This window comes from Meles meles, chromosome 3 (assembly GCF_922984935.1).
Source record: "Meles meles chromosome 3, mMelMel3.1 paternal haplotype, whole genome shotgun sequence".
NCBI classification, from domain to species: Eukaryota; Metazoa; Chordata; class Mammalia; order Carnivora; family Mustelidae; genus Meles; species Meles meles.
In genome coordinates, this window is record NC_060068.1 from 155,634,739 (window position 1) to 155,657,985 (window position 23,247).

Genomic DNA, 23,247 nt, shown 5'->3' on the forward strand with positions numbered 1-23,247 from the left:
AAGAGAAGTATAGTCATTCTTTTACAAGTATTTAGGCTACAAAATGATAGGATTGATTACAGAATGTTAACTCTATGTCCTGGCCTTCAACACTGACGGGCATTGTAGCTTATAAAATACCCCCATGCCCATCTTTTATCCGGTAATATAAATGAGCCTTAGGGCTTTCCCCATAGTCATTGCCGGGTTTCTAGGGGCTTCAGACCTTTGCCAGTACCAAACATCAGATGGGGAGCAATTGTAATTAGGCCGTACATACAAGGCTGGAAAGGACACAGGCTACTATTTTTTATAGGATTAGAAAAAAGTGATTGACTGTTGGCTAGGGTACGATTCAAAAGCAGGTAAAGACAGATGTGCTTAGTTTCTAACACCCTGTCTTCCCTACTTGCACATGTCAGGGGCTCTTAGGCTGTGCTGGGTCTGCCCTCTTCGCTGACTGCTTCAGTGCTCCGTGACACGCCAAAAAGACCACTCAAAAAAATATTTATTTATTTATGCTTTTGAGAGAGAGTGTGTGCAAGCATCTGCGAGTAGGGGAGGGGCAGAGGGAGAGGAGAGAGAATCCCAAGCAGAAATCCCAAGCAGACTTAACATTGAATATGGAGCCTGAGGCAGGGATGGATCCCATGACTGATGAGATCACAACCTGAACTAAATGAAACCAAGAGTCAGACACTTAACCAACTGAGCCACCGAGGTGCCCCTAAAAATTAATTTGTTGGTGTTAGTCCATTTGTTTTTCTGATGAAAATGTTTCATCAAAGTGATTTTCATCACTTTTCATTTATATCTTCTAATACTGTATGTAGTTATTACAGATAATATATGTATACTCAATAAGAAGCTATTGAGTAAATAGACAAGTATCATTTGAAATAAATTCTTTATTGAATTTTTTTTTTAAAGATTTTATTTATTTATTTGACAGACAGAGATCACAAGTAGGCAGAGGCAGACAGAGAGAGAGGGAGAAGCAGGCTCCCTGCTGAGCAGAGAGCCCGATGCGGGGCTCGATCCCAGGACCCTGAGATCATGACCTGAGCCGAAGGCAGAGGCTTTAACCCACTGAGCCACCCAGGCACCCTTTATTGAATGTTTTAAAACATTTTACCTTATAGGTAAAATAAAAAGATTACATTTTAAAATAAAACTGTTAATATGAACTGATGGTAGTACATCTAACTTTCAAGTTTTTTTCTGAAGGTAGAAAAGACAATGGTTTGTGAAAATGTGTCATCATTGTGAAAATGATGTAGTAAAGGGAAAGACCATACTTCACATGTCCAAAACTTAGTTTATTTATTTTAAAAGTTCACAAAACTAGTAATGAAACATTAGGAGCTTGTGATGTGTGATTTAGGACTTCACATGTTAGTAGTTATGTTTGCAAGATTAGCATCTCTGCTTACATTAGTAGATTATCATATGGATCAAGGAATAGATGGGTGGGATTGTGCTTTATCAACTATAAAATCTTAAATATAAAGATTTATTATGTCTAAAAGGAAAATTATTAATCCATTAAAGGTTTTGTTTTAGAGTTAAATGGGATAAACTTTGAGGGCCAGTTTGTCTTTTAGAAAAAGAAAGGCCAGATTCTTTAATTTTCAAATTATGTCTCAAAATAGATACTCTATATAATAGAGACGTATGAAGCAATTGCCTTAGTGACACTTTAATGGTAACTTGCTTCATAGGTTTCTTTTCTTCATAGGTTTCATTTTCTTTTGAAATGCCATAATTAGTCAATTCCCATGTTTTGTTTTGTTTTTTTTAAGTTTTGTTTATTTTTTGAGAGAGAAAGAGGGAGCGCGTGTGCATGCTCACAGAGAGGGGAGGGGCTGAGAGAGAGGAGGGAGAGAATCATGAGCAGACTCCCCGCTTGAGCACAGAGCCCAGCGAGGGGCTCGATCCCACCACCCTGCGATCATGACCTGAGCTGAAATCAAGAGTCAGTTGGATTCTTAACCAACTGAGCCACCCAGGCACCCTACTAATTCCATGTTACTAACAACACAGCCATCCCCAGAGTTAATATCCAGATTTAACTGTGTAGAGAGTGTAAGGCTGTTTCCTGACACTTTAGAAAAAGTTATGACCATCCCACGGTCAAGGATCCAGTTTGGGGTTTCTCACCCTGGGATATCATATTCCCACAAGGATGAAAATAGTAAGGGAATTTTTAAAGTCACTGAAATGGCATGACCATCTACGCAAAACCCCAGTGTTGCTCAATGGTAAATAGTATATTAAAGCATGGAGATATATTATGATTTTTTCCACATCATCAGATTTACGTAGTCAGATTTTTTACATATTGGTCTTGTAAAACGGAAGACCTTCACTTTCTTGTAGCTGCTGTACTGTTTTCTTTCCCCCCAGTGTGTGCACACCCCAACCTCCACCCCCCCCACACACCCACACATATTCATTCCCCGCTTTCTCCTTCTTCCTCTCTCCCCCTCTTGCTCCATAGATGTGTTCAGGCTTATACCATTAGGAGTACATCAATGAAAACATTTGAAAACTAAGGCAATAAAAAGAGCTTGGGGGGCACCTGGGTGGCTCAGTGGGTTAAAGCCTCTGCCTTCGGCTCAGGTCATGATCCCAGGGTCCTGGGATCGAGCCCCGCATCGGGCTCTCTGCTCCTCGGAGAGCCTGCTTCCTCCTCTCTCTGTCTGCCTCCCTGCCTACCTGTGATCTGTCTCTCTCTCTGTCAAATAAATAAATAAAATCTTAAAAAAAAAAAAAAAAAAAAAAAAAAAAGAGCTTGGTCTTTGTTTTGTCTTGGGATTTAAATCCCAGCTTTAAAACTTACTAAATGATCATTAGCATGTATTTAACCCCCTGAGCTTCTGTGTCCTTATCTGTAAAGTGATTATTTCTTAGGATTACAATAAGAATAAAATAAGAGAGTATCTGTAAATTGGCTGATGTATATAGTAGGACCTTAACAAATATGAATCCTGCCTGTCCATCCATTGCTTCTTTCCTTGCATGTCATGTTTTCAGAGTATTCTTGTCCTGTAAACAACAGTGAGGTTTAAAGTAAATACCAAATAGTATAAAATAATAGCCCTCAGATAAGATATAGTAATAAATTCTGAATGTGTAATTAAAGTCATTTAGATAGAATTGACTAGCTCTCAGGTTATTTAAAAAAACTGAACATGAGGGGGCGCCTGGGTGGCTCAGTGGGTTAAAGCCTCTGCCTTCTGCTCAGGTCATGATGGGAGCCTGCTTCCTCCTCTCTCTCTGCCTGCGTCTCTGCCTACTTGTGATCTCTGTCTGTCAAATAAATAAATAAAATCTTTTTAAAAAAAAAAAACTGAACATGAAAATCAACTTACATAATTAAGATTTTCTAAACCAGATTATTTTACACTTGGGAATACTGGTTGTGTATGTATTTTCAGCATTAAAATTGTTCAAATATAAGAGAAGAATCCATTGCATTTGTATAATAGTCATTGTTTTACATTGTATAATAATTTTCTGAAGGTATACTAATGGCCCAAATCAATTTATTTTTGGAAGAAATCTGGGTATGGTGCACACCATGTCAGTGAAGTACCTGCTATATAAACTTAGAAATAAGTCCTTCTGGAAGAAAGACAAGTATAACTATGTAACTTGCTATGATAACTAATAATAAAATATAGGCTTCTTTGGGGTGACAATACTAAAGAATAGTTTAATTAAACATTTACAATGAGAAATAATGCTTGTCTTTTAAAAAATCTACTTTTATTAGTTTGGGAACCCGTTGTTTGAATCTACTTGGTTTCCAGCAGTTCATGGGAGATAATGATATGACATCAGACTTGGTTGATGAAGGAAAAGAATTAATCAGACGAGGTAAGATTTGTCTTTTAAAATTAATGAAAGGAAAGCACTAAGACTCAAAATACAACATTAGAGTTTGTATAATTTGTAATTTTTAATCTCCCTTAAGAAATTAATGTTTTGGGGGGCATTTGGGTGGCTCAGTCGGTTAAGCATCTGCCTTTGGCTCAGGTCGTGATTCCAGGGTTCTGAGATCAAGCCCCATATCAGTCTCCCCATTCAGTGGAAAGCCTGCTTCTCTCTTTCCCTCTGTTGCTCCCCCTGCTTGTGTGCATGCTCTCTCTCTCTGTCAAATAAATAAAAATCTTTAAAAAAAAGAGAAATTAATGTTTTTAGCTAAAAATCTATGTACAATCTTCATAGCAAAAATAATTTGAAAACAAATGGGGGTTTCATCCATCTTTAAGAAATATTGCAGCAGAAATTTAGTTTGTCCTTAACTATATAATGCTCTTGGATGGCATTGGAATCATTTTGGTGTTTTTGTGGAAACAGATTTGCCAGGCTCAGTACAACTATAAAATTCATGAGTTGAAAGAATCATCAATTTGATACTGCACAGGAAATCATTCAGGCCAAGGCTGGGTTTGAGAGTGCGATGAACATTAACACCCTGTTAGAATACATGACCCTCCACTAGAATCTAATCCCCACACTGAATGTATCAAATTTCCTGGTGTTTGAGTGATGGCAGGGAAAAAAGAAAACAAAACTCGAGTGTGGGGACATTGGTTCCTAGACATTCCCCTACATAGGTCTGGAGCTTTTGTGTGATCATTAGTTAAATGTAAGCCAAAATATGTTGTAGCTTCAATAGAAGCTGTTGTATCCTTCAAATTCTCTCCTAGAAAGGTGCGGTCTAGTTGATATAATGCTTCTACTACCTTTAACATTAATTAGATCTCATCTGAAGTATCATATTCAGTCCTGGGTAAGATTTCAAGAGTAGAACTTATAAGTTAGAAGGTATTTAGAGAAGGACAGCCAGAACTATGCAACTGTAGAATGTATCTTTTGCAAAAACAAAAACAAAAACAAACACCCCCCCCAAAAAAACAAAACTGAGTTTGTAGCCTGAAGAGAATAAGGGAAAGGACTTTTATGCAGAAAGAAGTATCAACTTCATTTTGAAGATAAGGCGAGGAAAAATAAGTTATCCAGAATTTGAGATCACCAATTTTTTCCCTCACTAAAACTGTTAGACAAGGTCTAAAGGTCATCTCCAACAAAAATACGGGAGGTATATTCTGTGGATTAGGTGGTCACCTAATCCTTTCCAACAATAACCTATTACTTTTGACTTTGTAGTAATTTAGAGGAAATTGATCATAGCCTGATATCTTTACTTCAGATACTCTATGTATAATTAAGCCATGTTATACCAAATTTGAGACCATTTTTCTGTCTCTAGAGAAGAGAAAAAGGCAAAGGCAAGAAGAAGGTGAAAATCGAAGAAGAGTAAGTATAGTACTTATTAACTTGCTGTAACCTAGACTAATGTGAAGTAATCGTAAGAATTTTACTGATTTAGAATTGGCTAAAGACCAAAGAACAGTGGGAACAGTGTAGACCTGTTCTGAAAAGTCATTAGTATTAAATTACTTTGTGTCCAACGTCTAGCAGTTTCTTGCCTAAGGTCAGTGCTGTGTGAATACTTAATGAGAGAATTAATAAATTCATGCAGTCTTGCTATTAAAGTTATTTTGATTGATTTGAAATTGTTACGCTTTTTTGGTAATATGACATTAATTGTATTCCTCTTCAATTTTTCTTCAGTCCTTTCCTCCTAGAGAGTGAAAAGGCAGAAAATTAGAAAAATTTAGTCAACAGTTACCACAAATTTTCAACACCGGGGTATATATACTGGAGAAATGAAGACTCAGAGAAGGAGACATGATAGTTGTCTTCATATATGTTAGTGTGTGTCGTGTAAAAAGGAGCTTTGTTCTTTAGTTCAGAAGACATAATTGGAACCAGAGAGTGGAAGTTACTGGAGATAGATTTCACCTCTCGGTGAAAATTTCAGTCTTCCTCAGTTTATCAAAACTGTGATGGGCTGCTTGCAATAGAAACTTCCATGTCATCTAATAAGAGAGCCAATGGCATGGCTGTTTTAGAATGAAACCCTACACGGCAGGAGAGGTTGAACAAGGTGCCCTCTAAGATTCCTTTCAGTTCTAAGAATTGACTGAGTAGCATCCCACTTCATATGGTTAGATTATACCTATCTAACCATGTTTGTATCCAACTTTAATTTTGCTTTTGAAAGTGACTTTTCAGGTCTCTGATATTTGTAGTTTATTTTTATGGGAGAAAATTTTGTTACCATCTCATGAATTATTAGTTCACATAACTTTTATGTGGCCAAGGTAAGCCTGTTGTAGCTGTCATGTTGTTTTGACATTTTAAACAGAAGAACTAAACAGGTGAATTATAGCTAGCAGAAATGTCTATAAATTTTCATTTGGAAAAAAGTTTGGAGACAAAAATTATTTTTGAAAATTTTCACAGTACTATGCTAATCATACTGATTATCTGGTGAATTTCTGATAAAAATAACTAAATTCTCTAACTCTGTAGTCTGTTGACACTGATGAATTATTTTCTGCCTGTGAGTTCCTCTGTTATATATTTATTTGTGTTTCTGACTTAGGAATGGAAAGAACGTTATGGACACAGTAGAGAAGATTCCACTAGAAACAGAAATGTTCATGTTGACCCGAAAGAGTCAAGCCTCTCAGATCTTAGTACCACCCGATGTAAGTCGTTTCTTTTCTAGTTCCCTAAGAAGTTGTTTTCCTGATGCTTGCTTGCATAGAGACTGAGAAGGCATCCATTCAGAAATGCCTTTAGAGAACTACAGAGGTGGTTCTGCATTGTCTTTCCTTTTCCATCCCTCAGTGTATAGAAGGAAAGGGAAACTCAAGTATGCGTTCTGATAAGAGATGGAGAATTGGGACAACGCATGATAGTTGTAAACTTACTACCCTAAATAGTACCAGTACTTATCCCAGGCATGTTGTAGGCAGGTGTTGATTTCTACAATTTACCTAGACGTTGTTCTTTACTTTTCTGGTAGTAGATGTAGGCAATTCAGTCATTTTTATAACCATTTCCTGACTGATCCTTATGTCAGATACTTTCCCAGGTAATCAGGGATATAGAGAAGATAAATTTCCTGTCCTTGGGATGTCAGTTAATTTTGTGAGGGACTGATAACCAAGTAGAAGACATTTCCTGGGGTTGAGTTAAGATACCACCCTATATCCCTTGACCCTGCCATCTGCCCCGGGAAGGTGGCAAGAAACCTGTTTTTGCCCAGGACTCTGCCCAGAGTAGATGGCAAAGGGGGTTTGTCTTTGGGGGAGATGCAGGAATGCTGAGAGAGTAGAAGGATACACTCCCGATGCTGAGGGAACTCAACTGGGGTGATAGAAAAAGAGTTCTTTATAGGGAAAGCATTTCTGTGATAAGGTAATACTAACTGAGCATTTGGGAGTGAATGGTACTTTGCCGGGTGAAGGGGTTTTAGGCAGAAAGATGAATGAGTGACTTAAGAGAACCTTTGGGAGAATGCAGGTTTGTTTCTGTGCTAAATTTAGTATGAGGAGCCTGATGAGAAGGGAGGCTGCAGGAACAGCTGGGTAGCAGCTATTACCATGCTCAAAAGTGAAGACTTTCTCTCAAGTTAAGATTTCATTCCGGAAAGGAGTACTCTCAGATCTTTGGTTTCAGAAGGTGAATTTGAATTTGAACATCAAGCATGATTTCCAGGGAAGTGAGACAAAGAAACCAATTTAATGTCTGTTTTGGTAATGCGATCAAGAAATGAGGGCCTGGGGGCGCCTGGATGGCCCAGTTGGTTAAGCAGCTGCCTTTGGCTCAGGTCACAATTCCAGGGTCCTGGGATCGAGCCCTGCATTGGGCTCCCTGCTCAGCAGAGAGCCTGCTTCTCTCTCCCCCTCTGCCTGCCACTCTGCTTACTTGTGCTTTCTCTCTCTATCTTTCTGTCAAATAAATAAATAAAATCTTAAAAAAAAAAAGAAAGAAATGAGGGCCTAAGATAACCAGTGATTCTGGAGATGAGGAGGAAAGGATTTGTTTGAATGAGATTTAGGGTAGAAGACATGAGCTAAAGGTTTAGTTAAAGCTAGGAAAGGGGACCGCCTCCATGGCTCAGCCAGTTAAGTGTCTGCCTTCCACTCAGGTCATGATCCCAGGGCCTTGGGATCGAGTCCTGTGTTGGGCTCCCTGCCCAGTGGGGAGCCTGGTTCTCCCTCTCTTTCTGCCTCTTTCTCTCTCTTTCAAATAACATCTTAAAAAAAGGGGGCGGGCACCTGGGTGGCTCAGTGGGTTAAGCCTCTGCCTTCGGCTTGGGTCATGGTTCCAGGGTCCTGGGATCAGGCCCCGAATTGGGCTCTCTATTCAGCGGATAGCTTCCTTCCCCTCTCTCTCTGCCTGCCTCTCCGCCTACTTGTGATCTCTGTCAAATAAATGAATAAGATCTTTAAAAAAAAATTAGTAAAAAGAGAGGGAACTCTACAAAGATTTGGAAGTTTAAATAGAGGTTGACATGGTAGGAAGATGTGGGAGTGTGGGAGAATCTTTAAGAGAAGAGCGAACACAGTGCCTTAGGATGCTGACTTGAAGAGAACCCGGAATGTGGGAGGCAACCAATCTTTGCTGAATGAATGAGAGAAAAGATGAAGGGCAGAGTCCAAGATGACAAAAGTGTAAGATATAATTGAATCAGCTTGCCTAAAATTTTTTAAAAAAGCTATTTCACAAAGTTCTTTTGAAGCTATTGGACTGCTCAGAAGAACTCTGTGAAAATTTGGGTTGTTTATGAAGAAAACCCAGCCCATCCACATAGAGAGAATGGAGAATTAGTTCAGTAGATCTGTACTGACAAGGATGGTCAGTATTACCCACAGGTGGCCATTGAGCATTACAATGAGGCTAGTGCCCCATGTTGAAATGATAATATATCAGATATATTGAACTAAGTTAATTCTGTTAAAATTAATTTCACCTGTTCCTTTTTATTTTTTCATATAGCTACTAGAAAATTTATAAGTAAATACTATGTTTACATTTTATTTCTGTTGGACTTAGCTTGCCTAAACTCTTGTCTCCTGGGAAGAAGACTCAGGCCTTTCTTGAAGAGCTTGAGTTGAGTACATGTTAAAGAAATTCTAGCTAAGAACTGAGATACGGGATCCCTGGATTCACCATGAAACCAGTTGAAACTTGAGAATGAACAATTTCATAGTTCATATGTTAAATGTTGATTCTGATTCACAATAATTGAATCTTTACGTTGTACCTGCTTCTGAGCTTAGACTAGCTACAAGGAAGAAACTTTTCTGTGTTATTTCCTATCATACTATTTTTCATTTTAATCTGATTTTAAAGGAATCAAGTAGTTATCTTTTCTTATTGTTGTCTTCACAATCAAAATTCAGATTGTTTATAATCTTGACTTTTTTTCATGAGTCCGTAGACTGACCCATAAAGACAATAGAAAAGTAGATATATATTTTTTCCCTCTGTTCACAGCAACATCCAAATATACCAGGGCCAATAATAGGACTGAAAGAGACCGAATAGAACTCCTCCAAGATGTAGAACCTTTGGATTTTAATGCAGAAACATTCACTGATGATCCTCTTGAATCTAAATCAGAAAGGTAAGCTCTGGCTAGGGCATTTTGGCTCCAGCATTCTGAAATTTTACTAGCATACAACTTGATGAGATAAACATAAGGAAAATATTCATTTTTATTGCTAATATTAACCATATTAATCAACTTTTGGTAACTTTTTATATCTGCTGATGCTTTTATATTTTAAAAATTATAGCATCCTATGGTGATAATTGAAATTGCTATCTCCGTAAACTACTTGTGGTATTCTAAATAAGAAAAATTGAAATTGATAGTAAGGATCTTAGCAGTGTTTATATGCCTGTTTCTACTGAACCCATTTATGAAATGTATCATATTTATTTATTTATTTATTTATTTATTTATTTATTTTTTGAAATTTATCATATTTAGCAATAGCTACATAGCCGTGACTGGGTGTCAGACACTATTCTAAGCACATTACCAATAATACTATATTTTATGGTTGTAAATCCAATCAGATTTGAATCCAGAGAGGCTTAGTAACTTACCCAGAGTAACACAGCTTGCAAATGGCAAAGTCAGGCATTCAAACCCCAGGACTCTGGCAGTGGAGTCTGTGCTTTTAGCCACTGTGCTCTGTGAAAATAATTAAGCAGAAGTGAAATATCAAACATGAGATGAAATTTCTGCAGTATTTTCTATAAACAGCAAAAACCCTAAACATTCTATTTCTGTTGAACAATCAAGAGTGATTATGAAATCTTCAGTTCCATGATGTGTTTACATCTCCCTGTCCCTTTCTTTTTGTCTCTCTCCCTGTCATATGTGTCTTCTAGGCTCTAAAAAAGCTGTTGATTAATTTATAGTTAAGTAAATCCCCTTGGGATAATATCTTTGTAAGTTTCTGCTTCCAGCTACTGAAGAGATGTTACAAATTATGCTTACAAATTATGTAGCCACTTCCTTTTAATGTGTCCTTGTTTTTCTCTCCTCCTTTGTTATTTTTGACACCTCAGATCATTTCTTTATCCACCTTTCAGGTATCAGCCAGGCGGACGATACCTCTCCATGTCTCGAACTGGAATATTTGATGATGTGTAAAGTCGGAGAGAATTTTTGGAACAACTGACCAAGATCAACGCATCAATCCAGTCTTTATGAACATATGTATGCCCTAGAATTTATATGTACTCTTAGTGAAAAGTGTCAGGACAAAAAAGGCACTGAAAGTTACTCACATCTTAGTAATAATAGTTTATTGGCCATCGAATAGAGTGTCATCTTTTTTATTATACACGATTCCTGAAGCGTCTGCCTTAGAAGTTGGAGTGTAGTGGAAGGATTCAGTTCATGAGAAAGATCAGCATATATTGAGAACATGTAGTTTGGTTTGTATCAGGTTAATTTTTTTCAGGAAAGTTGTTTTACAGATCCAAGAAAGCTAAAAGTCATGCCTAAATAACATCATACGGTTTTATTATTGTGATTTACGTTTTTGCTCTTTCTAAACAATATGTTAATCCTGTATTTCGCCAAGAGATGGAGACCTCAAATAACAGTGGTATTTACAGAACCCATGTCTTAAAACAAGGCTTACTTACCAGACATAACTGAATGTAGAAAGCTCTTTTTCAACTCTGTATGCAAATTAGTGCAGTTTTTGCATGTATAATTAAGATTATACTTCAAGTGATAGTGTTAGTATCTTTAGCATGTGTACTATATTCGGGTGATGTGTTATTCTTTCAGTCTTGGCTAGTCGCTGGAAGTTGCTTTACGCTTTTGGTATTGCTTTGTAAAAGATTTTTCCTTTCAGGGAGAAATGTTCACCTTTATCATTCAGTATATTGATTTAAGTATTGATCATTCCACTCAAAGAGAATCCAAAGCATTAATGGTAAATAGTGGGTTGTTTTTGTTTTTGTTTTTTTTAAGCAGCCAAAGAGTCCCCACGAAATTCTCTGACTTTTAAAGGTGACTGTTGATGCTTTGTGTCAAATAACATTTGGTTATTTAAAGGTAAAATGTGAATCCACTTACTGTTATTGTTAACACTTAAATTGTGGTTTATGTGTAATAATTTGGTTAAACATGCTTATGATTTTAAAATGGGTTTTTTAAACTTTTGTGTTGAAACCAAAGTTGGGTGTATGTTAAATCATCGGTGTCTTATTGCACAGTGAATGCTGCACAGTTGAGCACAGCATGCTTGCAGAGAGTTTTTTATGTCCCCGAAGTGTTTGCAGCTCAGAGAATCCCCACTGTGGATTCATCCCGTGGTGACTCTTGGTGAGTTTGTCCCGACAGTCTCAGCTTAAGTTCACCTGCTCTTCCGTGTAACTTTTACTAGTGCTCGCTTTCACTCTGAAGTGTCCCAGTTTGAAAATGAATTATCTGGTTACCCTAACAATATGATTGTATGTTTCTTGAAGGCAATCTTCCCTTGAATCATAATTTCAAATTTTTTATTTTGCTTTTTACTTAGTATTATCACGCACATTTTTAAGAGACAGTTCTATATAGATACCGAAAGGAATGGTGCATTAGCTGATTTGGTTCAGTTTTATGATCTTTGAGGTTAGATCCCCTTTAAAATAATTACAAATGGATAGACTTTATTGTCCATAAAGAGGTTATACAGGCTGCCCATTTGAGCACACACACACAGCCTTTTACTCTAACGTGTGGTTAGAGAGCTGTAGGCCAGAAGCAGAAATCATTTGGTACTCTTTGTAATTTCATGATTGACCATTGAATATCTCGGGCAAGTTATGTAACCTTTCAGTGCCTCAATTTCTTCATTCGTGAAATGAAGATGATACTTGCTATTTACCTACCGATCTACCTCACAAAACTATTGTGAGGGCATTGAGTTGATGTTGATAGGCCAGAGTTAAAAAAACAAACAAACAAACAAACAGACAACAAAAAACAGTCACCTGTGCTACTTTTCCTAGTGGTACTTGAAGGTGGTGGATGGAGAAATGATCAGCCCAGAGAGGGGTTCAGTTTCTTATAATTATAGAGAAACCTTTAAGTCCCCAAAGCAAAAACTGTTTTTGGACTGATTAATCAAAAATCCTTTGAAAAGAGTATATTGTTGTATATTTGGTCTTTGGGTTTACCTTGGAATATTTTCCTTAAGTATAACGTTGTTTCTCATCAGATTTTGTCTTGAAACCCAGATGCTGTAGACGAAATAGAAGCAGAAAAAGATTATCCAGTTACTTTTATAACTTATAATGCCCTAAAATAAACTGACAGGACAATGTAAGGGAATGTACTACTTGACTTTATTATTGAAATTTTTATGGTTATAATAATTGAAGTATAGGTAATACAAATAACCTAACTCCCTTTGTGACTTCTGAGTTGTTTCCAAAATAATTTTTAGTTGTTTAAGTCTAGAGTGCAACTTTTTAAGCAGAATTTATCTTACAGGATTTATAGATGATCATATAGGAAGGTTACCTGGCTGGGCAAATTTGAGTTCATAAGGTAATGACTTAACCCATGAAAAATGAAGAGTTTATTGGTGGGGGGAACTAAATTTAAAAAATTTTTAAGCCACCTTGTGTAAAAAAAAAGGTGGAGTAAGAATAGAAGTTTTCTGTTTGGGGAAGCTTATTAAAATATAATGACATCTACTGTAAAACATTACTACTAAATTCATATACTTTAAATGCAAAGTAATTTCCTAAAGAATTACTTCTGATAATTAGCTTTTGATGTCTTTCTTATGTAATAATAGATATCTGATTAAATTTTCTAAATTATTTTTCTAAATAATTGTTAGGTAAGGATATTCAGTAAGCCAGTAATTAAAAAATAACCATTGCAGAAAGTAATCATTAATAATCTGTTAATTTCACTAATCAACTGTACGTTGCTAATTAGCTTTTGTTGCTACATCAATAACTTGTTCTTATCAGTGGAGCTTTTTTATAAACATCATTATTAAAATAAGAAATAACGTATAAGCCTAATTATTAGAATTTGCTCTCTTGCCATATGAATACAGGGCTTTCGAGTCCTTTCAGCACACAAGAGGTCCTCATTTCACAAGAGTGGTAAGAGCTAAATCAGAAAATCAAGGGTTTTCCATTTATAAAAAATAGATCAGAAAATTGGACAATCCACGCCATCAAAAGTAAATACTGCAAATTGATTTATTTTGGGGCTCTACTGTTTATTAAGAGTATCAGTTCTTAAATTTACACTGGTTGTGTACCCAAACGAAATTAAATGTGCATAGGAAGTTAATTTGTGTGTGTTTTCTTAAGTATAATGCAGTGTATGGATGAAAGAATTTCATTTATGTACAATAACAAACCTCATTTTTTATCTTGTAATAGAGTCAGTGAATGTTCTTAATGGTGTGTTGATTACCATCTTAAAGGAAAGTAAACTCTCCATAATTATAGTTCACACTGTTCCGTAATGTGAGTTTTGTACTTGTGATTTGAGTGGACTGTGCTGAAAATCACAAGGATATTTGCACTAAAGAGGCAAAACATGTCCCTGAAAAATCTTAACATACTTGAATCTCCAAAATGTAATGGATCACATTACATTAAATTCTAAATGTTAAATGGATTTAGAGTTTTATCTTTCCTTTCTTTTCTTCCTTCCTCATTCCTTTTATACCTTCCTTCCTTTCTGAAGCCTTTCTTCACAGTATGACTTTTAATGTGCTGACAGATTTTTCCTGTTTTATGTACACAGTTGTTTCTGATGATCAGTACACTCAAAAGGAACTAGTTCTGATTTCATATTCCACTGCTTGAATAGCGATATTACACCTAAAGTAGTGAAACAGATTTTTCTAGACAACTAAGCAACATCTGAATGTAAATGTGATGTATGCTGGCTCAGTGTGTTGGCTTTAGGTTACTAAAGAGGGCAGGCACTTCATTAAAATGAATTACTCTCAGTGTAAGGTTTTGGCATAAAAATGGATTTCCAAAAAACATTGATTGTTAAAAACAAAACAGAAAACCAGAAAGATTAAGAACCTTGAGATACCTTTTTATGAGAAGGAATTTGTAAATAACCTACATGGTTGTCAAAGTTTTCATTAGGAGAGCTTAGAACAATACAAGAGGGTTACAGGAGGCCTTCTAAAATACGAATTCCCTCCATCCATGTAGGGTTCTTTTTTCTAGTGGACTTTTTTGTGCTCAGAGCTTAAAGACAAAGCTGTGTCTTCCCCTATCCCAACTGCTGGAGACCAGGCCCTATGAATCATTTTCCCCAGCAAAGCAGCCACTAGTCCTGCCCCATCCTCAGTCCCATCAATGGGAACATGACCTCACCTCTAATTCCTTTCACACTCAGCCTGGTCTTCCTAAAATTTTATTATCATTGTCAAAAGATTTGTCTGTTGATGTTAATTGAAAACTCGCTGTAATTTTTAAATTTGTTAATAAAGTAAGAATATTGACATGTTCCTCTTCTTACTGATAACCTAAAAGACATTTATTTTTAACACACTCCCTGGGGAGAATTTACTTTTTTCTCCAAAAATCTTTTCTTTGGTGAGTAAGTATCTTGATCTCAAATCATTTTATAAAAGTTTTTTTTTTCTATACTTAGTGCGAAAGAGTAGAAAAAGTGGTTTACTACGGCAGACATATATAAAGTCATAATTTATTACTCTGACTGTACAACACCATTTTGAGTCAATATTATTGATATAAATCGTATCAACCTAGTCATTTAGAGCTGAATTTCTCAAAAGAATGCTGGCTAGCATCTTCCCTACTTAGTACACTAAGTTGTAGGGGAGAGACTTGTATTTATTTTATTAAAAGCAATCCAATGGATTTGTTTTTGTCCATACTTTAAAAACAGCCTAAAAGGATTTTTCTCATTTTAGAAAGTAAAGAACATGTGGACATGTCTTTTAAATTACTGTAATCTAATATATATTTATAAATTATAATACTGAAAAAAGAGCTCTAATATTGATGTTACTTTCTGGTATTTAATTTCTATAAAATGTTTTTGTAGTAACTAATTGTAGTGCTTATAATAGTTTAAAAATCATTCTCAAATAAGTTCTGCGCACATTGTATTTCCTTAGGGTAATACTCTAAAATTCAGTAGTGCAGTGTGAATTTGAAATATTCCTTCACCCCTTCAGTGTCTTTTTAAATATGTCAGTACCCAAGAGAAGTATACCAAAAGCTCAATTTCTGTGTTGCATTAATAAAGTACTTGTTATTTATCTAATTCAGTGGATTAGATGAAATAGAAGATAGACTTCAATTGTGCATCTGATCATAATTTTTCTACATGTTCCTTTGGTGCATGATGCCAAATTTATCTTTAATCAGCCATTACTACCTGATACGTAATGACAAATGTTTTCATTTCTGACCAATGGGTTGTAGATTTAACTACTGTTTTCTGCAGATTCTCACTACATTTTCAAATATGTATTTGGAAAAAGCTGCAAAGTGCTACCTATAAGTAAGTTAGCATCTTTGGCCTTATCTGTGCATAATGTTCTCTCGGTTTGGTTTTGATAAACTTGTGGAATTGTAATTGCTTTGTAGTATTTTAACTTATTGTGATGCAATAGATTTTTGAAATGTTTATTTGATTAGCTATTAAAATATAGGAAATTATGTGGCTTTGCATGAAATAAAGTACATTTCTACAAGTTCCTAAGAATTTTGCTGATTATATGTTTCATTTCATACCATCTTTGAGATTAAACTCCTAAGGACCCTGAGGCTTTCTTTGTTCCTTACAAATAGTGGATATTACAAACAAAATGTTTTTTTTTAAGATTTTATTTATTTATTTGACAGAGAGATCACAAGTAGGCAGAGAGGCAGACAGAGAGAGAGAGAGGGGAAAGTGGGCTCTCCACTGAGCAGAGAGCCCGATGTGGGGCTCAATCCCAGGACCCTGGGATCATGACCTGAGCCAAAGGCAGAGGCTTTAACTCACTGAGCCACCCAGGCACCCCAAACAAAATGTTTTAAGATAAATAAATGTGTGTACTTTAGATTCTATATTACTTTATCCAGTGTTTATAATTAAAACAAGAAATTGTTGCAAAAATTAGAGATCAATGAAATTTAAAGCAGGACAACAATAAAAATCAGCAAAACCAAAAGCTGGGTGCTTGAAAATATCAATAAAATTGATTAAATCCTAGCCAGGCTAAGAAAATAGAGTTGCTTTCCTTTATACCAAAAGCAACCATTGAAGTTTGAAGTTAAAAACACAATACCATTTATATTAGTCCTAGCTAATGCAATTTAAGGCAAGAAAAGGAAATAAAAGAGATGCAGATTTGGAAGGATGAATTAAAACTCTTTGTTAGCAGATGACACGATGGTCTATGTAGAAAATCTAAAAGAACTGACCAAAAAAGCTCACGGAATATGCAATTATACTAAGGTTGCAGGGTACAAGATTAATATACAAAAGTCTATCACTTTCGTATATAACAAATGGACAAGTGAAATTTGAAATTAAAAACACAATGCCATTTACATTAGTAGCTCCAACAGTGAAATACTTAGGTATAAACATAACTATATATAAAATATATATGATCTATCTATATATACATATATATGTATAAGATGTGTATGAGGAGAAGTACAAAACTGATGGAAGAAATTAAAGAACTAAATAAATCTAGAGATTCCATGGTCACAGAAAGTCTTGACACTGTCAAGATGTCGTTGTTTGCAACTTGATCTATAGAGTCAATGCAATCCCAATCAAAATTCCAATAAGTTATTTTGTAGATATTTTGTGGATATTGACAAATATTCCAAAGTTTATATGGCAAAGACCCAGAAGAGCTAACACAATATTGAGGGAGAAGAGCAAAGAGAATTGACACTTCAAAACTTACTATACAACTACAGTAATAGAAACATTGTGAGATTGACAAAAGGGTAGACAGAGCAGTGAAACAGAACAGAAAGCCCAGAAATAGACCCACATATAGTCAATTGATCTTTGACAAAGGAACAAAGGCAACTCAATGGAGAAAGGATAGTCTTTTCAACAAATGATGTCTGAACAACTGAACAGCCACATGCCAAAAGAAAAAAAAATCTAGACACTGCTCACTGCACCTTTCACAAAAGTTAACTCAAAATGAATCATAAGCCTTAAACTATAGCACAAAACTATAAAACTTCTGGAAGATAACATAGAAAAATAGGAGACTTTTGGCTTGGCAATGAATATATCAAAAGAATGTGTTTACGTGGACAAGAATACGTATAAGAATGTTCATAGCCGCATTGTTCATAATTGCCTCAACCATAAACAATTCAATAAACAATAGATTTATTTATCCAACATGATGGATATATACATGAAAAACTAAATGAAAATGAGTTAATTGCAGCTATGCAACAAAGATCTTTGAGGAAACCCAGGCAGTGGCTCTACTAGACAAAGACTTTGTTGTTGTTGATTTTTTTTATTATTAACATATAATGTATTACTTGTTTCAGGGGTACAGGTCTGTGACTCATCAGTCTGAACACAGCACTCACCACAACACATACCCTCACCAATGTCCATCACCCAGTCTTCCCATCCTCCCACCCTCTTCCCCTCCAGCAACTCTGTTTGTTTCCTGAGATTAAGAGTCTCTTATGGTTTGTCTCCCTCTCTGGTTTTGTCTTGTTTTATTTTTTCCCTTTCTTTCCCTATGATCCTCTGCATTGTGTCTTAAATTACGTATATCAGTGAGGTCATATGATAATTGTCTTTCTCTGATTGATTTATTTCCCTTAGCATATTACCCTCTAATTCCATCCACATTGTTGCAAATGGCAAGATTTCTTTCTTTTTTTTTTTTTGATGGCTGTGTAACAAGCCATCCTCTGTGTGTGTGTGTTGTGAATCTTCTTTATGTGTATATATGTATGTGTGTGTGTGTGTGTGTGTGTGTGTGTGTGTGTGTGTATCACATCTTCTTTATCCATTCATCTGTTGATGGACATCTAGGCTCTTTCCATAGTTTGGCTACTATGGAAAGTTTGGCTACTATGCTGCTATAAACATTGGGGTGCACATGCCCTTTCAGATCACTACACTTGTATCTTTGGGGTAAATACCCAACAGTGCAATTGCTGGGTCTTAGGGTAGCTCTATTTTCAAGTTTTGAGGAACCTCTATACTGTTTTCCAGAGTGGCTGCACCAGCTTGCATTCCTGCCAACAGTGTAGGAGGTTTCCCATTTCTCTGCATCCTTGCCAACATCTGTCATTTCCTGACTTGCTAATTTTAGCCGTTCTGATTGGTATGAGGTGGTAACTCACTGCAGTTTTGATTTGTGTTTCCCTGATGCTGAGTGATTTTGAGCACTTTTTCATGTATCTGTTGGCTGTTTGTATGTCTTCTTTGGAGAAATGTCTGTTCATGTCTTCTCCCATTTCTTGATTGGATTTATTTGTACTTTGGGTGTTGAGTTTGATAAGTTCTTTATAGATTTTGGATACTAGCCCTTTATCTGATCTGATGTTTGCAAATATCTTCTCCCATTCTGTCAGTTGTCTTTCGGTTTTGTTAACTGTTTCCTTTGCTGTGCAAAAGCTTTTGATCTTGATGAAGTCCCAATAGTTCATTTTTGCCTTTGTTTCCCTTGCCTTTGGAGATGTGTCTAGCAAGAAGTTGCTGCAGCTGAGGTTGAAGAGGTTGCTACCTGTGTTCATCTCAAGGATTTTGATGGATTCCTGTCTCACATTGAGGTCTTTCATCCATTTTGAGTCTATTTTTGTATGTGGTGTAAAGAAATGTCCAGTTTCTTTCTTCTGCGTGTGGCTGTCCGATTTTCTCAACACCATTTGTTGAAGAGACTGTCTTTTTTCCACTGGATATTCTTTCCTGTTATGTCAAAGATTAGTTGACCATAGAGTTGAGGGTCCATTTCTGGGTTCTCTATTCTGGCATTGATCTATATGTCTGTTTTTGTGCCAGTACCATACTGTCTTGATGATGACAGCTTTGTAATAGAGCTTGAAGTCTGGAATTGTGATGCCACTAGCTTTGCTTTTCTTTTTTAACATTCTTTTGACTATTTGGAGTCTTTTCTGGTTCCATTTAATTTTAGGATTATTCAAGTTCTGTGGAAAAAGTTGATGATATTTTGATAAGATTGCATTGAATATGTAGATTGCTCTACATAGCATAGACATTTTCACAATATTTGACTTCCAATCTAGGAGCATGAACATTTTGCCATTTCTTTGTGTCTTCCTCTATTTCTTTCATGAGTATTCTATAGTTTTCTGAGTACAGATCCTTTGCTTCTTTGGTTAGATTTATTCCTAGGTATCTTATGGTTTGGGGTACAATTCTAAATAGGATCAACTCCTTAATTTCTCTTTCTTCTGTCTCATTGTTGGTGTATAGAAATGCAACTGATTTCTGTGCATTGACTTTATATCCAGCTACTTTAAGCCAGTGATTAGAAATGGAGGAGATTATGCTGAGTGAAATAAGTTAAGCAGAGAGAGTCAAATATCATATGGTTTCACTTACTTGTGGAGCATAACAAAGAACATGGAGGACATGGGGAGATGGAGAGGAGAAGGGAGTTGAGGGAAATTGGAAGGGGAGATGAACCATGAGAGACTATGGACTCTGAAAAACAACCCGAGGGTTTTGAAGGGGCGGGGGGGGTGGGAGGTTGGGGAACCAGGTGGTGGGTAATAGGGAGTGCACGTATTGCATGGAGCACTGGGTGTGGTGCAAAAACAATGAATACTGTTACGCTGAAAATAAAAAAAAAAAAAGAAATGTATTCAAAGAACTAAAGGCAGTGTATCTAAAGAACTAAATGAAAGCACGAGAACAATGAGAGTGACTACTAATAGATATGAAGTTTCTTTTGGGGGTGAGGAAATGTTTGCTGTACAACTGCAGATATCCTAAAACCCACTAAATTGTATACTTTTAAAGAATAAATTTAGGGAATGTGAATTATCACTCAATAGAGATGTTATTAAAGAGAAAGAAAAAGAAAAAAATTCTGAGTTATAAATAAGGGAAAGAACTAAAATTGGGTCCCTTAACATTTCTTTTAATATAGGTTTGTGATATATTTGATTAGTTTTTCTCTTCTGTCTCTTTGATTTTAAAAAGAAAGAGAAAAAAGTACCAAATTTTCAGCTGGTCTCCTCCAGAAGACTATAAACAGGAATTCGAGATTAATTCTGATTGCCTTTTAAAGGAAGCTTTGCTTGGGATGTAGTAGGTTTTTTTTTTTAAAACAAAAATAAAGCAATTATTTTTTGAGAAATATGAGTGAGTGAGTGAATGAATGAATGAACGAATCGAACAATTTCATTCATCTCTGAACTGATCACACCAGACAGTCCTGCGGATATGGTACACTGGCAAACATTCCTAGCTTGTTCAGTTTCCAAACCTGAATGAGCAGATATTACCCTTAGAAATTGGGATGAGGGGCGCCTGGGTGGCTCAGTGGGTTAAAGCCTCTGCCTTCAGCTCAGGTCATGATCTCGGGGTCCTGGGATCGAGCCCCACGTCGGGCTCTCTGCTCAGCGGGGAGCCTGCTTCCCTTCCTCTCTCTCCTCTCTGTCTCTGCCTGCCTCTCTGCCTACTTGTGATCTCTGTCAAATAAATAAAATATTTAAAAAAAAAAAGAAATTGGGATGAATCTCACCTTATGAAACTCCCCTCAATTGATTGCATTTATTCTCTCCAGCTTAGGGACAGTGATGGACAACTCACCATTTCATTGTTGGATAAAGTCAGTCACTCAATTTCACTTCTTTCTCTTCCTTTCTCTTTTCATAAATTTTCTGTTGATGGGGGTCACTAACAAAGATTTCTTTTTGCAGAACTTCAAGATGGCCTTAAAGATTCATTCACAGTGGAACTGGAATCTGGCTATTTAAGACTCATTTTCAGCCTTGCAGACTGTAAGTCATGAGACTGACTCTTGGAAATTCCACTCATCTGAAACTCAAAATGACAAGAAAGTACTCATCTTAAGAATGAAATCACAGAGAGGAAAATCATGCTGTGTTAAGTAGCATGCCCTTGCTCCTCCCTTATTTCTGAGAAAAGATGTGACTCAGTAGTCAAGGCATTTCTTAAATACTGCCTCCTCCATAAAATCTGTTTTATCTACCTCATTTCTTCCTTTAAGCTTATCTATACACTGACTTAGCACTTACTTTTTGTGCTTTCTCTTTTTCATTAAAAAGATCTACTGAGGACTTAATATGTGCCAGGCAATGTAGGGGTTAGAGACAGAGCAGAGAATGAAAACTATTGGAAAAACAAACAAAAAATCCTCAAGTCTTCCCTCTGTTCTCTCATCTTCCAACTAGATGGGAACATACCCTTTCAGAGTGTGACCTCTAGGTCCTAGCAATGTGTTTCTGCAAGTCTTTTCTCTCTCATATTAAGTTAATGTTTATATTTTCATGTGCTAATTTCCAAAAGTTTATACCAGATGAGTTGAATTTTTCAAAACTATTCCATGTATTACCTTATTATTTTTTATTTTTTTTACTAAGCTCCACACCCAACGTGGGGCTTGAACTCATGGCCCTGAGATCAAGAGTCACATGCTCTACCAACCGAGCCAGCCAGTGCTCCTTTAAACATTTTTTAAAAAATTCTTAATTTTTAAAATCTATCCCCATTGATACATGTGGGTAATGGTAGTAGCAAACAGAGAGAATCATTATACTAATTGCTTAGCTAAGTAGGTAGTTTGTACACTTTCAAATGCCTAGCTCTTTCTTTTGAAACACTTAACACACGGATAATTTTTTACTTGTGAAGATTTGCTCAATATCTGCTTCTCCGGGCAGACTGTAAGCTCCATCAGGGCAAAGGTCATGTTTTCCTTGCACACTACTGGATCCACTGAATCAGAGTGTATAGCACATAGAAGACAGAAGGTAAACATTACTGAAAGGTGAAGATTTGTGAAAAGACTAGGTCAAATAAGAAGTTACATCTTACTTGACTAGTTTTTTATAGTTACTGAAACTTTTGCTATTTCCCCAGATGTAATTAGGAAAATTATCCTGATCATTGAAATCAAGAAGCCTCCTTGGCTTCCTCTCTGGCTTAAAGTAGTTGTCTGCCTGCTCTCCGATTTAATCAGAACACCCTGTCAAACTTACTGCCCATTTGGTCCCATTTATTTTCTCCTCATAATCTTGTCCTTTTGGAAGAAGCCTGCCCAGCCCATTGCACTAATGAAATGACAAAACAACTTCCCCTCTCTTGTCCCCAGTAATTGTCAGAAATTATCCTCAGGGAAAGAATTTTCTCCATTGGAAGTGAACTTTTAACAACGCTAGTCCCAACATTAGTTCTTTACATCTTCTTCTTTCTCCTGAACAAATTTTTAAAAATAGTTGAACCAGGGGCACCTGGATGGTTCAGTTCATTAAGGTTCTGACTCTTGACTCACTTGGGGGAAATCAGAGGGGGAGACAAACCATGAGAGACTAGACTCTGAGAAACAAACTGAGGGTTTTGGAGGGGGTGGGGTGGGGGGTTGGGTGAGCTTGGTGGTGGGTATTATGGAGGGCAAGTATTGCATGGAGAACTGGGTGAGGTGCACAAACAATGAATTTTGGAACACACACACACACAAAATAAATCAAATTAAATAAAAAAAAAAAGGCTCTGACTCTTGGTTTCAGCTCAGGTTGTGATCTCAGAGTCGCGAAACTGAGCCCCAAGTCAGGCTCAGTGTTTAGCAAGAGACTGGTTGAAATTCTCTCTCT

General features: G+C 36.4%; 1 protein-coding gene across 2 annotated transcripts in view; it reads left to right on the forward strand.

Annotated features, from left to right (window-relative positions):
* Nucleotides 1–16,156, forward strand: part of LMBRD2 (LMBR1 domain containing 2) — a 43,921-nt gene extending 27,765 nt beyond the window's left edge. For both annotated transcript variants that reach the window (XM_045999306.1, XM_045999307.1), the window contains exons 14-18: nt 3,758–3,861; nt 5,261–5,307; nt 6,503–6,608; nt 9,409–9,538; nt 10,519–16,156. In XM_045999306.1, the coding sequence (XP_045855262.1) occupies nt 3,758–3,861; nt 5,261–5,307; nt 6,503–6,608; nt 9,409–9,538; nt 10,519–10,579 (448 nt within the window). In that variant the 3' untranslated portion in view covers nt 10,580–16,156. The remainder of the gene's footprint in view (nt 1–3,757; nt 3,862–5,260; nt 5,308–6,502; nt 6,609–9,408; nt 9,539–10,518) is intronic.
* Nucleotides 16,157–23,247: the final 7,091 nt, after the last annotated feature.